A 13990-nucleotide genomic window follows, 5' to 3' on the forward strand; every position below is an offset into this window, starting at 1 on the left:
GTGTGTGGTTTTTTGCGGTGGGGTGAGGGTGCTTTTTCTTAAAGTATAATGGCAGACAGGAAAGTACATGTAACGGCACCACTTGATGAATTCTGACAAACTATATATACCAGTTTAACCAGCAACTCGAAGCCTCTAATCACTAGTCACCCTCCACCACTGCTTGACTTCTAACCCCAGAGATTAGCTTCCAAACACGGCTTTTGAAATTAAGAAATATAGCACTTTAAGAAACCATAGTTCTTGTAACCCATAACACTCTTTGAAATTTGCTCTATAGCAACTTGTTAAATTGTACTTTTAAAGTTTTCACTTTTCTGTATATATCTTATATTTCACAATAAAGAACTGAAACTGTGGAACTGTAACCCATAACATTTTTTGAAATTACCTATGTAACTATTTGTTAAATTGTACTTTGAAAGTTATCACTTGTCTGTATATGGTTTATATTTTATAATAAGGAAAAAACTGAAACTATGGAACTGTAACCCATAACATTCTTTGAAATTTGCTCTCTAAATACTTAAGTTGTATTTTGAAAGTTATCACTTTTATGTATATATGCTAAATTTCACAATTTAAAAAATATATTGAAAAGCAAAAACAAAAAATAAACATAGTCTCATCTTCTCTTGAAACCTTGGAAAGCCCCGGCAATGCCTGCCTTGGCCCGAGTGCCCGCACGTGGCAACGGTCGGCCTGTGTGCTCTGTGGTTCAGCTCAGTCCCCCGTCCCTCCTGATGCCTCCACCGTGAGGTTGCACCCATTTAGGTGGCCTGCCGGGCCCTGAGGGGCTTCTGACTTCACAGCTTCTGGTCAGCCAGGCCCCCACTGGTGGCTCTCCAAGCTGTTTCTGGATTTTCCTTATTAAAAACAATATCACACCTGGCATTTCCCACTCTTAGATGTGCGTATGTCCACACAAAAGCTTGGACACAGCAGCATTTTTCAAAACAGCCAGAAAGTGGAAACAATTCAATGTCCACTGACTGATGGGTGGATGGATAAACAAAACCTGGTACTTACAGGCAATGGAGCATCAGTCATAAAAACGAATGAGGCTCTGATACGTGCTGCAACATGATGAACCCTGAAAACGTGCTAAGTGAAAGAAGCCAGATGCAAAAGACCAGAGTCAGATTCTGTTGACTCCGTTTACATGAGATGTCCACAAGAGGCAAGTCCCCAAAGACAGAAAGATCCATGGTGGCCAGGTGCAGGGGAGGAAGATGGGGAGCGACTGCTGATGGCCACAGCCTATTTGCCGTGATGAAACGGTCTCAAATAGATCGTGGCAATGGAGGCACCACTCTGTGATACTAAAAATCACTGACTTATACACTTTAGAAGGCATGTGAACTATGCTAAAGATGCCACTTAGAAAACAAGCGATACTGCAGGGAATATCTCTTCGTTTCCGGAGTTGCTGGGTCACAAGGCCATTTTGGTTTTTCATTTCTCCTGAGTGGCCAAACCAACTCGCTCTACTGCAGACAGCGAGAATAACTGTTTCCCCACACCTTTAGCTACACTTTCTATGTTGCCACCTTGATGGGGGAATGAAAAAAATGGCATCGCACTTTAACTTGCACTTCCCTGGTTACTTCTTAGGCTGAGAATCTTTTCATCTCTGTTGGCCATTTGTATTTTCTCTTCTATGAATTTTCTGGTCATTCCCACTACCTGTTTTTCCTATTGGTATGTCTTTTCATAATTTGTAGTTTTTAAAAATATATTCGACAGACATACTTTGTGCTATATGTTGCAAATGTTTTCTGATAGATCAATTTTTAATGTATGTGAAACATCTGGCAAGCAAGTGCCTGACTTAATTACTAAATAGCAGGTATTATTTTCATTATTAATAAGGAAGAAGGAAATATTGGTGAAGGTGTGAAGTCTACATTTTTAATTGGCTGATTTAATTAACATACTGCTAAAAAGACCTACAATATTTTTCCTTTCTTTTTTATTTGGCAAAATAAAAAAGGGGATTAGATCTCTCCAGCCCCTGGGAACACCTGGTGGTGTCCCCCGAGACAGCAGGAGAACCCCAGCTTGGAGGCCAACTCGAACCACCAAGTGATGTGGGCGCTTCTTTCCCACCCTTTTCCAAAGCACCTGGGCCCAGGGTGAAACGCCAGCACTAATGTCTTCAGTTTCATGTGTGTCCCACAAAAGAGACGGAGGTGGACATTCTGCTTCAGCAGACTCACACATCAGCAAGAAACAGACTCACGCAGGGAAGATGAAATTAAACTCAAAAAAAAAAAAAAGAAAATCTCCTTTAGAGTTCACAGGTTTCAAAAACTCTTTGAAGCTGGTCCCCAGCACTTTTTTCCCACTGCAAACCCATCCCTACGCCCTGGCCAGGGCTTTTGGGACACGGGCTCAGCACCGGGGTGCCGAGGGAAGGCAGGTGCGTGTCACCCGAGGAATCACATGTGGTCCTCCCCGAGCAAGGACGGCCCTCAGTGGGCCTCATCTCAAGAGAAGCTTTACATCCCAGGTTTGGAAAAGAAGCACACACACACACCATCAGGGACAAGGGGGACGGCAGCCACGGTCTGGGCTCCCAGGCCATCGTTTTCAACTAGGAACAGAAGGTAAATAAACTGGCGGGGAAAATTCTTCCCTGGCTCAGCTGGCCACTGCAGCCCCCACCCCAAAGTCCACATTTCGCTGTGACCACCTCTCACGTCTCACATGCGGGTGGGGGTGTCAGAGTGACATGACTACTGATAGCTTTCCTTCCTCCAAAAATTAATTCGTAAGAACAAGGAGTAGAACGCTTCCAATTGTGTACTAGAAAAAAAAACAATTCCCAAGGGCTGTATTTTGTACCTGAGGGAAGAGAGAATACATTCCTTGAGCAAACCTACCCAGAGGATGCTCACATGCCGGCACCCCCAGACGGCCACGGGCTGGGACTTGGGGTCTGTGCTGCTTCTGTCAAAAGAAGTGAGCAAAAAACTGTATTCGATCTTCTTACCATAATCACTGCGGACTGTGCAGAAAACCACTGCAGCTCATCTTTAGAAAGGTTTAAAAATACATTCCATAAAGTGCACAGAACTGTTTGTTTAGAAAAAAATTTATTTGAACATATGAAAGGAAAATTTAGAAGCCTCCATAAAACAGAAGTCCCTTTCCTAGGTGGCTGGGCCCCTCCCGGCAGGTCCCCTGGCCAGGGCCAAGTGCTGGGTATGCAACTTGCAATCACACACGTCAGCTTGGAGCTCACGGAGCTGCAAGTCGCCTGTATTTATTACAGGGACGAGCCACATTCCTGAGGAAGAAGCCAGACAAATGGACTCGGAAGCCTGCTTCTTGTGCCAGGGTCACTCCATCGTAGGCTCCAAGGCTGTGGGTCTCAGCTCGTGGAACTGGTGGGCGTTAAAAGGCCCCATCACTCTGCAGAGGGCTGTGTGCTTCCCTTCTGCACCTTCGAGACTGTGGCCAGGCAGGAGGCGCCTGGGTGGCGGCAGCTCAGAGCTTCTGTACCGATTCGGTCCTGCGGGTGGGGAGGGCACAGGGGCTCCCCGGGTCCTCTTCAGGGAGGCGCCCTCATGCCAGGTGCAGAAGGCACAAGGCCACGGGGCCTAGCGGATGGGCCTGAATGGAAATGTCACGCCCGAGAGGAAGGTGTGCCCGGGATGGGTGGGCAGGGCAGCGTGGGCAGCAGGGTGGGGTGGCACGGCCCCGTAGCCGAGCGGAGGGGTATGGATGTGGGGGTAAAACCCGGGGGGAAGTGCCGTGTGGGGCGACTGCTGCACCGGGCCGGAGATCACCAGCTGGAGCAGGCTGCAAACACAAGACGAAGTGTTAGCGCCCCAGCTCCAGACAGGAAGCTCAGGGGACGAGTGTCCTGCTGGGTTCTGTGCGAGGGGAAAGGGGAGGAGAGAGGCGGCCTGGATGTGGTGGCTGCTCTCAAAGGCATGGACCAGCGGAGGCACCAAAAGGCATGCATCTTTGGTGCAAGGCAGAGAACCAACCCTTCCAGACAGGCAGAAACTGTGAGCACAAAGGGGGTGGTGGGTATTTGTGGGGAAGTGGGGAGGGGGTTGTGGTTCTGATAGGGACCCTGCAGACAAGACCATAAGACGATGCTGGATTTACAACCTATCATTAGTTTAATGCCCCGAAGATGCTAAAATGTTAAATAAAAGCTGTGCACACAGAAGGGAAATATTACAAAGGGATTATTGCAAAAGCGGAAAAAAGTGCCAACTGACACTAACATGGGGACACCCCGGGATTGCCTTAGAGTCCAGACAAAGAAAGGAGGAGCGTACGCTCCCAAGGGAAAGGCATCCTGTGGACATCGCCCTTTTGGCTGGCGCACCGCTGCAAGCAGGCCCGCCCCGCGCCCCTGTGCCCACATTTCCACGCCTGCACCCCCTCCCACGCCTCTGTACCTGCCCTGCGCCACCTGTGCCTGCAACCCCGCCTGCCTGGTTTTCCTGTCTCTCCAGCCGCCTGACCCTGAGCAGTCCTTGTCACAAGACCCCAGCGCAGGGTGTCATGTGCCCCCACCCAGGGCACCAGGACACTGTCCCTCTGGCTGCAGCTCATGGCCTCAGCATCTGGCCAGTCCTCAGGCCTCACGTCATGCGTGTTTCCACCTTGGCCTGACAGGACTGACCAGACCCAACCAGACCCGCTGCACCTGGCAGAGCCGGTGGGCTGGGTTCTGGATGCTGTGGGTGCCCACAGGGCAGCTTCTGCCAGCAAAGCTGGAGCTGGCTCCCGTGCCCTCTGTCTGAACTGCCTGCCACTGCCAGCCAGGGAACCCCACACCCGAGGGCAAGACTGAGGTGACAGCTCCAAGGAAGAACCTGAATAACTCTACCACTTCAACTCAGCTATTTTCAGCCCCGTGAACCCCACCTGCGTGCACATCTGCAGCATCCACAGGGCCCTGCCCTGCCTGGTGGGCATCTCCTTACAGGGTCTTCACCATCGCTCTTTTTAAGGGACACACAGTGTTCGCTCCTTCTGATGTATCACAGCAAATTCACTAAGTATCCCCTACGTTGTGGGACAGTCAGCTGGCTCCCAGTGTTTGCTACTAATAATACTGCATTTGCACAAAACATTCTGTGCACATAGCTTTTTGCTTCTTTTCTAAAGATAGAGTCACAGAAGAGAAATTCCTAAGTTATTAAAATAACAGTAATAGTGACAGCGGCCAACACTTGTTAGAGACTCCACCATTTCCGTTGTTGTTACTCATTTAATCTTCACCAAAACCCTGTGGCAGGGGGAAGGAGGCACAAGCCAGGTACTTGTAATCATGATATTACGGGTGAGAAACTGAGGAAGAGAGAGATTAGGAACCTGCCAGGATCACAGAGAGGGTCAATAGCAAGGCTGGGATTCTTATCACCCTCTGACCGCACAGTTCCTGCTTTTTGCCGCTATCATCACTGCTTCTCTAAAATTGTGACAACCACCACCATTCATAGAGAGATTCCCATGTGCCAGGGACTACACTAAGAAATGTACAAACTTCGCCTCATTTAATCCTCACTACAACCTGTGAAGCAGACAATACTACTGTTCCCATTTTACAAGGGGGGACCCCATGGCTCAGAGGTTCAGGGACTGCCCAAGTGGCAGGACAAACAGCAGAGAGAACTGTGCTCAGAAGCTGGGCCTGCGACGCCCGATACCAAAGCACGTGCTTAACAACACGTCAGGCTGCTGCAGAGCTGTGGTTCTGAGGACTTTCCTAAGGGTCGTGCCAGTTCATGACATCACCATTAGATGGCTGCCATCTGCTCAGTGGGCGTTATGTGGCACTTTCAGTTTGCTCTGGTTTTCTTTCCCTGACTCCCAACAAGGTGGGCGCTTTTTCTTATGTTATTCTCTGCACAGGGTTCCTCTCACATGAGTGAGCCTACCTCACCCACTCCCCTTTGTCATCTGGTCCCCATCTGTCATCTGGTCCTCGAGGGGCTCCCGATGCAGAGAGGCTCTTGGCACTGCAGACCAATGCTCCCCCAGGAAGCCGGCGCAGAGGCTGCCATGCTCACCTCCCCCCAGCCCAGCTCCAAGTCTTAAGTGGACACTTACTTATTATGGGGCAGCCTGGAGCACAGCGTCCTCAGGTCATCTGGAATTAAGTAGATACAGAGTTAAGGAATAGGCTGGAGACAAGGTGAAATGTTCACCAGCTTTCTTTTCAAGAAAGCTCGCAAGATAATGATAGTGCTTTGTACATTTGCCTAGCATCATTTATAAACTATTTCTCTTTTACTTCAACTTTTCCTTTAACAAACTGGGCCCAAGAGAGAACGCCTCACTTAGGAAAGGAGGCTACTCTGTTGGCAATTTCTCCAATGGCTGGAAGCAGCCCAGCGGCAAGGCCCTCTGTAGAGCCAGCATCAGGCTATAGCCCCCAGCCTACTGAAACCTTCAGTTCTTGCAAATACGTTTCCAAGCTAGTCTCAAAAGGGTATCCCACCACTGCCCACTGTTCTCCCACAAAACCTTGAAGAAATGGGGCTGCTGCTTTTGGGTCAAGTAATCAGCTCAGAGTCCAATGGAAAACCAAGAGACAAGAGAGAGAGCTGATTCCTGGTGCCATGATCCAAGTCCAATCTGCCCCACCCAGCACCTGAGGATGGCACCCAAGGGTGTCACTGGCACCGATCATCCTCCTGGTGGAGATCAAGGGTTTAAATGAAGAATTAAAGACCCCCTCCCCCCCAAGGCAGGAAATGGGAATGTCTTGTGCCTTGGTTGGGGCAGTCATTACACTCTGCACTTCTATCTGTGAAGCATTTTATCATAAGCACATTACACCTCCATAAAAAAGGACTGCAGGGAAAGAAAAGGAAGCCCCAAGAGGGAAGAGGTGTCCGCGCTCTGGAGGGGGTCCTGACACCGAGGTAAGCACAGGGGCTGGGCCAGGGTCTTCCTGGGAAAGGAAGGGGGGAGGCCCTGTGTTCTTTCTGACAGTGCCGGGGGTCTGCAAAAGCACCCACCTCTTGTGCACAGCAGGGCGCCGGAGGCCATGGCCACCTGCAGGGCCTGGGCGAGCCGGTCCAGCGAGAGCTCGATCTCCCGGCAGGCGTTGAGGGGGTTCAGTTCATCTGCCAGCCGGCTGATCTCCTCCACCAGGGGGACCATGTGGTCAAACGGGACCAGCCCCAGGCGCCCGTACAGGTTCTTCTCAGTTAAGTGCCCCTGGAGCATCATGAGAACCTGCAGGACGCTGAGGTGGAGCTTCGAGTACCAGATGTGGGCGTCCAGGTCCAGTCCCGCGCCCGAGTCCTTGGCCACTTTGCTGCTGATGTGGCCGTTGGCCATGGCGAGCTTATTCTTCCTTTTATAGGCCAGCGGGGCCTTCACACACCAGCGGACCAGCCCCGTGAGCGGGGTGAGCTCTAAAAACCCGATGGGGAGATTGGCTGCGATCGGGGTATTTAAAAAAGTGATGAGAATCAACCTGGGGTCCTCAAAAATCCAGGTGACTATCATTTCGAGCAAGTCCAAAGGTGGGATGAGATCATCTGCAAACAAAGACCCAGTAAATCAGGAGGGTGTGCAGCCTCCGACAGAGCGCGAGGAGAGACAGCCGTCCAAGCTCATGGCTCTCACCACCTGACATTCCTGTGCAGTTCCCACTTGTTTCTCTATTTTTCTGTCCCCTCTCCCAGAACTTCAGTGCCGTGAGGGCTGGGACCGCCTCAGTCAGTGTCATGTCTCCGGGGCCCACAACTCTGGCCAACAGAGAGGCTAAATAAACATGTGTTAGGTCAACAATCCCCTAGAACTCCATTGTGTCTTGAAGAAATGCCATCCTGTGTGCCCATTTAAATAAAATTCCACTTTTTCTGTCCAACACTACTACCACACGTCACCCCTTCCCTTTCAGTAGGTTTCATCCCGGTATTCGGTGTCTCCTCCATAGTCCCCAGGGACAGCTATGGTGGCCTTCAGAGAGCAGCTCAGAGTCCAGTGACCTGTCAGCTGCCAAGGCCACCCCCAGCCCCAAATCTGGAACCACTGTGTGAACAACAACATGACCTCCCTGCTCCTGGAGACCCGGCACGTTCTAGAACATACACAGAGAACAACGGTAATCAAAACCAATGCTGATAAAGGGGAAGTGAAATGAAACAAAGTAAGATTCCAGTGACTGAGAGATGTCAAATAGAGTCGAGAGATCACTCTGGAGGGCATTCTTATGTGCTATATAGATATCCCCCTTTAGTTTTTAGTGTACTGGAATAGCTAGAAGGAAATACCTGAAACCGTCTAACTGCAACCCAGTAGCCTTGATTCCTGAAGACGACCGCCTAACTATGCAGCTTACATAGTGTGACCGTGTGATTGTGAAAACCTTGTGGCTCGCACTCCCTTTATCCAGTGTGAGTAGAAAAATGGGGACAAAAACTAAATGAAAAATGGAGTGGGATGGGGGGAGATGGAATGCTTTGGGTGTTCTTTTCTACTTTTATTTTTATTCTTATTTTCATTCTTTTTGGAGTAAGGAAAATGTTCAAAAATTGATTGGGGTGATGAATGTACTATATGATGGTACTGTGAACAGTTGATTGTGCACCATGGATGATTGTATGGTATGTGAATATATCGCAATAAAACTGAATTTAAAAAAAAAAAAAAAAAAAAAAAAACAACCCAATGCTGAAATTTATTCTGTTTATAAGAGCCAGGCACTGGCCTAAGCCCTTCACACAGAGGAACTCGTTTAATCCTCAAACAGATGTACTATTCCCATGTAAAGAATGAGGAGACTGAGGCACAGTGATGACAAGTATTTGCCCAAGGCCTCATCGGAAGTCTCTGGTGGCCCGGCTCTGACGGCAGGCAGCCTGGCTCCAGGGCCAGTGCTCTCCATCAGGCGGCACCATCCAGGGGCAGTGAGCGATGCCCTCAGGCGGGCTGCGTACAGGGGGCTGAGTCTTAGCTCCTGTCTCTGGACTGGCCCCCCACATCTCCTGGAAGAGCCAAGGGTGACAGAGCCCCTTCCCAGCTGCAGAGGTGATGCAAAGCCGAGCAAGAAAATAAAGTGTGGTGTGAGCGAGATACCTGTTGGTGTAAGGTTTCCCACTGCTGGTTCTCAGGAGAGTCTGGCCCTTAGTCCTGAGTCACGTCCCATCTACTGTTCTGGTGGGAAAACCTCCCTTCTGCCATGAAACGATGGCAACAGGAGATAGCAGTCACTGTCCACAGTCCTTACTTGACAAAATACAAGTGGGCAATCTGGTGTGTGACCCTTGGTTCTCCCTGAAATGTTTCTGTCCAGGAAGCACCACCCCTCTCTCACCCTCTCCCCATCTAGACTGGGTGTCCAAGAGCCCAAAGGCAGCAAGTGCACATGTGTGCACACCCTGTGTACATGTATACCCACCCATGGGTGTACTCTGAGTGAGTCCTCAGTCTCTAGAACCTTCCTATTCATACACCCGAGTTCCCTGCACCACTTGGGCAGGAGGAGGCTCTGGTTGGCTGGAGGAGCTTCTTCCTTTGCGAGGTCTGGAGGCACAGATGCCCCAAGAATGCTCTCCTGTTCCCAGAAGCACCCAGCAGGAGCATCAGTCCCCATTCTGACAGCGGCTCCAGGCCAAGCCTTCTAGGGCCACTGCTGGGAGCTTGTGACTTGAGAAATCACCACCACAACAGGACCAATAAATCACCTTAGGAGAAAAATGCCATGTCTCATATCTGTGCTAGTGTCTCAGTGGTATTCCCTGAATATGATTTCCTTTGCCACATGTTAATTCACCCATTCTCCACATGAAGGCCAATTTCTGTCCGTGTTATACTGGAATAACGGGTGACTTGAATGGGCAACCAGGAAGCTGTAAACTGGGTTTAAGTAATCTTTCTGCTGGAAAATGAAAGCCCTGAATACCATCCCCAGCTATAATAGCTCTTACAAAGCCTTTGCAAGAGAACGCCTGGAAAAATCCTGTGCTGCTAGCCCAGCACTGCCACACAGTGCCTGCTTACCATTCCAGTGGCAAGTGCTAGGAGAAAGCATGACTTTGGCATGCAAATACGGTACACAGTTGCCAAACTATTTCCACGCTTATTTTTTCAAGAAAACTAAAAGGTCTATCAACAAGGAAAAAAAAAGCTACAACTAAAAAGAGAATCAAATATAATCAGGGGGCTGGTGGGAGACACTACTGGGCTGGTAGGAAACGTCATTTCGGGCTCTCAAACTCCTGCTCTAGCTACCGCCCAGGATAACGCTAGGGACTATTTGTCGGCCCTCTGAGTAGCAAGAGCCAAGGGCAGAGAAGGAACCTGGGACATGGAGCACACCAACCACTCCGAGTCAGGCAATGAGGTATCGCGAGGGAACACACCCTTTTAGCAGACTGCCTAATGGACGGGAGCCCTTGCCTTTAGATTTGGATCCAAAATAAAAACACATTTCAGAGAATGCGAGGCCAAAACACTCACTGGACATTTCACCCGGGTGTTCAGTGGAAAGAAAAGTGGCAATCTGCTCCAGCTTCTTGAATGGCAACACCCTGCTGAAAGTTTACCTGATGACAGGTCATAAAGCGCAGTGACGGACGTTATGAACTGGCAGCAGAAGCGAGGGCTGGCACTGAATATCTGCTTCAGCGTCTGAACGGATCCCGGCACCAAACAGCAGTAGTCATCCACGAGGGCCCTGGCTAACCTCACACAGTAAACCACAGGCGTCCGCTGCAAAGAAGCCATAGTCCAGGTAACTACAGGTTTTGTGAGCTCACAGACAAGCACCTAGGTATCTACAGGGAAAACCACCAGAACTGGCAGAATCACTTCCAAGAGGAGAAAGGAGGTTAGCCACTTACTTTAAAGCAGGGGTCAGCAAACTAATGCCCCAAGACCAAATGCATCCCACCATCTGTTTTTGTCAATAAAGTTTTACTGAAACACAGCCGTGATTGTTTGTTTGCATGCAGCCTATGGGCCTTTCTTGCACCGTGAGGGCAGCATGGAGTACTTGTGAAAGAAACTGTACCACCCTCAAAGCCTAACATATTAACTATCTCTAACAGAAAAAGCCTGCCAACCTGCTTTAAAGTTTATTTAGGACAGACTGTTTCTGACTTCAAGTGAAGAAATGGCAACTTCTGTAACTCTACAGGATGCCATGTGAGATCCCACAGGTAAAAACTAACAGCTGCTACCACCGTGAAGATTTAGGCGAGCTTGAGAACTATCACACAATTAAAATATTTGTTTGGAGCAGAACTTTCTACATTTCTCTTATAATTTTATCCTCTTCAAAAGGTTTCTATAATACTTTCAATTCCTATATTATCTATTATCTCCTTTCCTTTTTCCCTTCCATGCATATGCTAATCTGTAGTTCCTGCCACATTCAACAGATGCTCAGGGTGCTTCTGCTCCAGGGCCCCCACTTGGTCCCTTGAGAGAAACTCCAAGGAGACATGCAGGCCAGACTGTTCACTCAGACCGTCATCTGCCCCCACAACACCAAACCAGTCACTGAGAACTCCAACTTCTCTACCTTTGCTCAGGAGGAAGCTGTAACCTCTCACCTCAGCATGGCAAACCCTGACCCAAACCACTAAGACCCTTTCCTGCCAGTGACACTGGCTTTCATTTCATTTTGCCAAAATGCCAGCACAACTGTGTCACAAGAGATAACTGAAGAATAATAAGATGAATTAGAAGGTGCTAAACTCAGTTTCAATAGGTTATTAAGGAATAAAGGTAATCCTGAGGTTAACTATGATACACATGATCAATCCAGAAACTGGATTGGTGAGAATTAAGGTACAGACAACACTGAGACTTTCCTATATACTACAAATAACAAGAGACTTTCGCTAGCCAAATTTTGAGGATAAAACAAGATTACAAAAAGAACACTGAACTAAATTGAAAAGAAAAAAATCTGTTTGAGTCCTTGGGAATGAAACACATCTGTGCAACTGAATGTAGAGAATTGTTAGCTTGGTTGAGGAACAGATTAGTCAAAAATTTTTGGTTAATAACTCCTCTGAATGGATTACCAATTTTTCAGAGATTTTGAAAAGGAAAAAAGCAAAACAAAATGAATCTTCCACAACAGCATCGAAAACTAAATCTATTGTATATATAAATTATTTCCGTTGACACTTAAGAACAGTCTAGAAGGCCCTTCTTATATCCATTAAAATAGCCATCAACTTTATGGCACCCCGGAACAATGCAAAACAATAACACAAAATGACCTACATGCTTTCTGACCTAAATGGAAAGAAAAACAGCTTCTTAATAGCAGATAAGCTTTACCACAATTTGATATATAATGACCTCTAAAAAAAAATTCTATCTTTCAGACTGCATGCAAAGCTGTTTAGCTGTTTTCAAAGTGCTACCTTATTTTCACATAAGAAAAAAATAAAAGATTTCACTTGTTTTGAACATGGGGGCTTTTTCTTTCTTTCTTTTAAATTCATTTACCATTACAAATTACTGTTTTCTCAAGAATGGTTACCATCCTGTATTCAAAGTAAGCCTGGGGTCCAAGCGTCAGGACACAGGCCAATGACGACCAAGAAGATAACATATATGGAAAGAGCCTCTTCAGAAATCCAATTAAATGAAACTTCCCAACAGTAACCAGAAGGCGCTCAGGAGGAAGACTATTTCCAGAGCTGTACCTGGAGCCAGGAGGCCGCACACTCCAACACTGGGACTCGACACACAGCCACTGCCATGGAGACCAGTTTTCCCAACAAGCCCATCCGGCTGTCATCGGCTTTGTTCCCCTGGGGACTGAAAAGGGATGAGAAAATAATCTGCCGGACAGAATCCTTGGTTTGCTCCTGGAAATAATTGCACATGATTTCAAGAAGCTGAAGTTCCTGGAGTGAATTCAGTCTCTGTAAAACAAATCCAGGAGAGGCTGTAAGAAATTTGGCTTTAATACACTCATGAATCCATACAGTAAGAAAACAGGAAACATATTATTTTATTCATGGTACTTTTCACCCTTCTGAAGCCCAGATCCCAGGAAGTAGAACGCTACTGTTTGTCTCAGAAAAAGTCATTATACAGCATTATACATCATCCCTGGAGAACTGAGGACGATCCACAACGGTTTGGGGCTCTCCGTAACAGGAAGACACGTTTTTGGTGAGGTTAGTGGGCTGTCCCCAAAGTCTCCTCCTTTAGCACCATTGAGACAAGACTGTCACACTCCCTGCAAAACAGGCACAGGCAATGCCGCAGGACTCCAGAGAAGACAGCTTTAGGCGCAAGGCGATGAAAGCCTCAAAAAGTCAAGGGCGACAACCAAGCCCCCCGACACGAAAGGCGCTTTGGGTTTGACAAATACCTGTCACCGCCAGGGCCCAAAACAAACAAAAAACCCCAAGGCGCGCCAACTTGCGGAACCGGGACAGAGTCCGCGCAGTCCCCCCGGGGCCGGCCCCCGCCCGCCCCGCGCACCTTGGGCTGCGCGCCGCGCTCCTTGGGCACCTGGAACACGAACTCCTCCAGCAGCTCCACGGGGCCCTTGTCCACGATGGGCAGCGGCGCGCTCTGCAGCTGACTGCTGAAGTAGATGTCCAGGTGGTAGAGCACCTCCTTGGCGGCGCTGAGCGCGTCGCGGCGCAGCAGCGAGTGGCGGATGTCGCTCATGGTGCCGCCGCCTGTGGCCGCAGCGCCGGGAGCCGGTCGGGACTTCCGCCCTGGAGTCCCGGGGACGCGCCCGCCGCCCGCCGCCCGAGACAAAGAGGCCGCGACCCGGCCTCCGCCCGCCCAGGCAGCGGCGTCCGCCCGCCCACAGCTGCCGGCTCCCGGCCCGCTCAGGAGGCCATCGCCGCCGCCGCCGCCGGCCAGCGGGCGCCCGGGGAGTCCAACTACCGCGCCACAGAGAGCCTCGGCAGCCCGACGCCGCCTGCCCGAGAGGTGGCTGAATGCCGGGGCGGCGACGGCGGCCCGCAGGGGCCAAGCGCAGGCCGCGGCGAGGGCCTGTGTCGGGAGGGCGCCA

At 49.4% G+C, this 13990-nt stretch overlaps 1 protein-coding gene across 2 annotated transcripts; it reads right to left on the reverse strand.

The window, feature by feature from the left end:
* Window positions 1-3081: 3081 nt before the first annotated feature.
* On the reverse strand, window positions 3082-13954 carry C21H7orf26 (chromosome 21 C7orf26 homolog). 2 transcript variants are annotated; one of them, XM_037814433.1, is made up of 6 exons: window positions 13447-13954; window positions 12657-12878; window positions 10536-10701; window positions 6996-7523; window positions 6082-6121; window positions 3082-3807 (listed from the first exon to the last, which is right to left on the reverse strand). In XM_037814433.1, exons 1-6 carry the CDS (start codon window positions 13636-13638, stop codon window positions 3606-3608), a joined length of 1350 nt encoding a protein of 449 aa, XP_037670361.1. In that variant the 5' UTR covers window positions 13639-13954; the 3' UTR covers window positions 3082-3605. The 2 variants fall into 2 exon arrangements, with proteins under 2 accessions (XP_037670361.1, XP_037670362.1); XM_037814434.1 differs by having other exon boundaries at window positions 12657-13198; window positions 13447-13575.
* Between the last annotated feature and the right edge of the window lie 36 nt (window positions 13955-13990).

This window comes from Choloepus didactylus, chromosome 21 (genome assembly GCF_015220235.1).
Source record: "Choloepus didactylus isolate mChoDid1 chromosome 21, mChoDid1.pri, whole genome shotgun sequence".
NCBI classification, from domain to species: domain Eukaryota; kingdom Metazoa; phylum Chordata; class Mammalia; order Pilosa; family Megalonychidae; genus Choloepus; species Choloepus didactylus.

Coding starts and splice junctions, on each gene's coding strand:
- C21H7orf26 (XM_037814433.1), bottom strand. CDS start 13,638: ATGAGCGACATCCGCCACTCGCTGCTGCGCCGCGACGCGCTCAGCGCC. Junction 10,702..12,656: donor GTGCGGCCTCCTGGCTCCAG/GTACAGCTCTGG, acceptor GCTTCTTTGCAG/CGGACGCCTGTGGTTTACTG. Junction 6,122..6,995: donor CGCCCTGCTGTGCACAAGAG/GTGGGTGCTTTT, acceptor ACTTAATTCCAG/ATGACCTGAGGACGCTGTGC.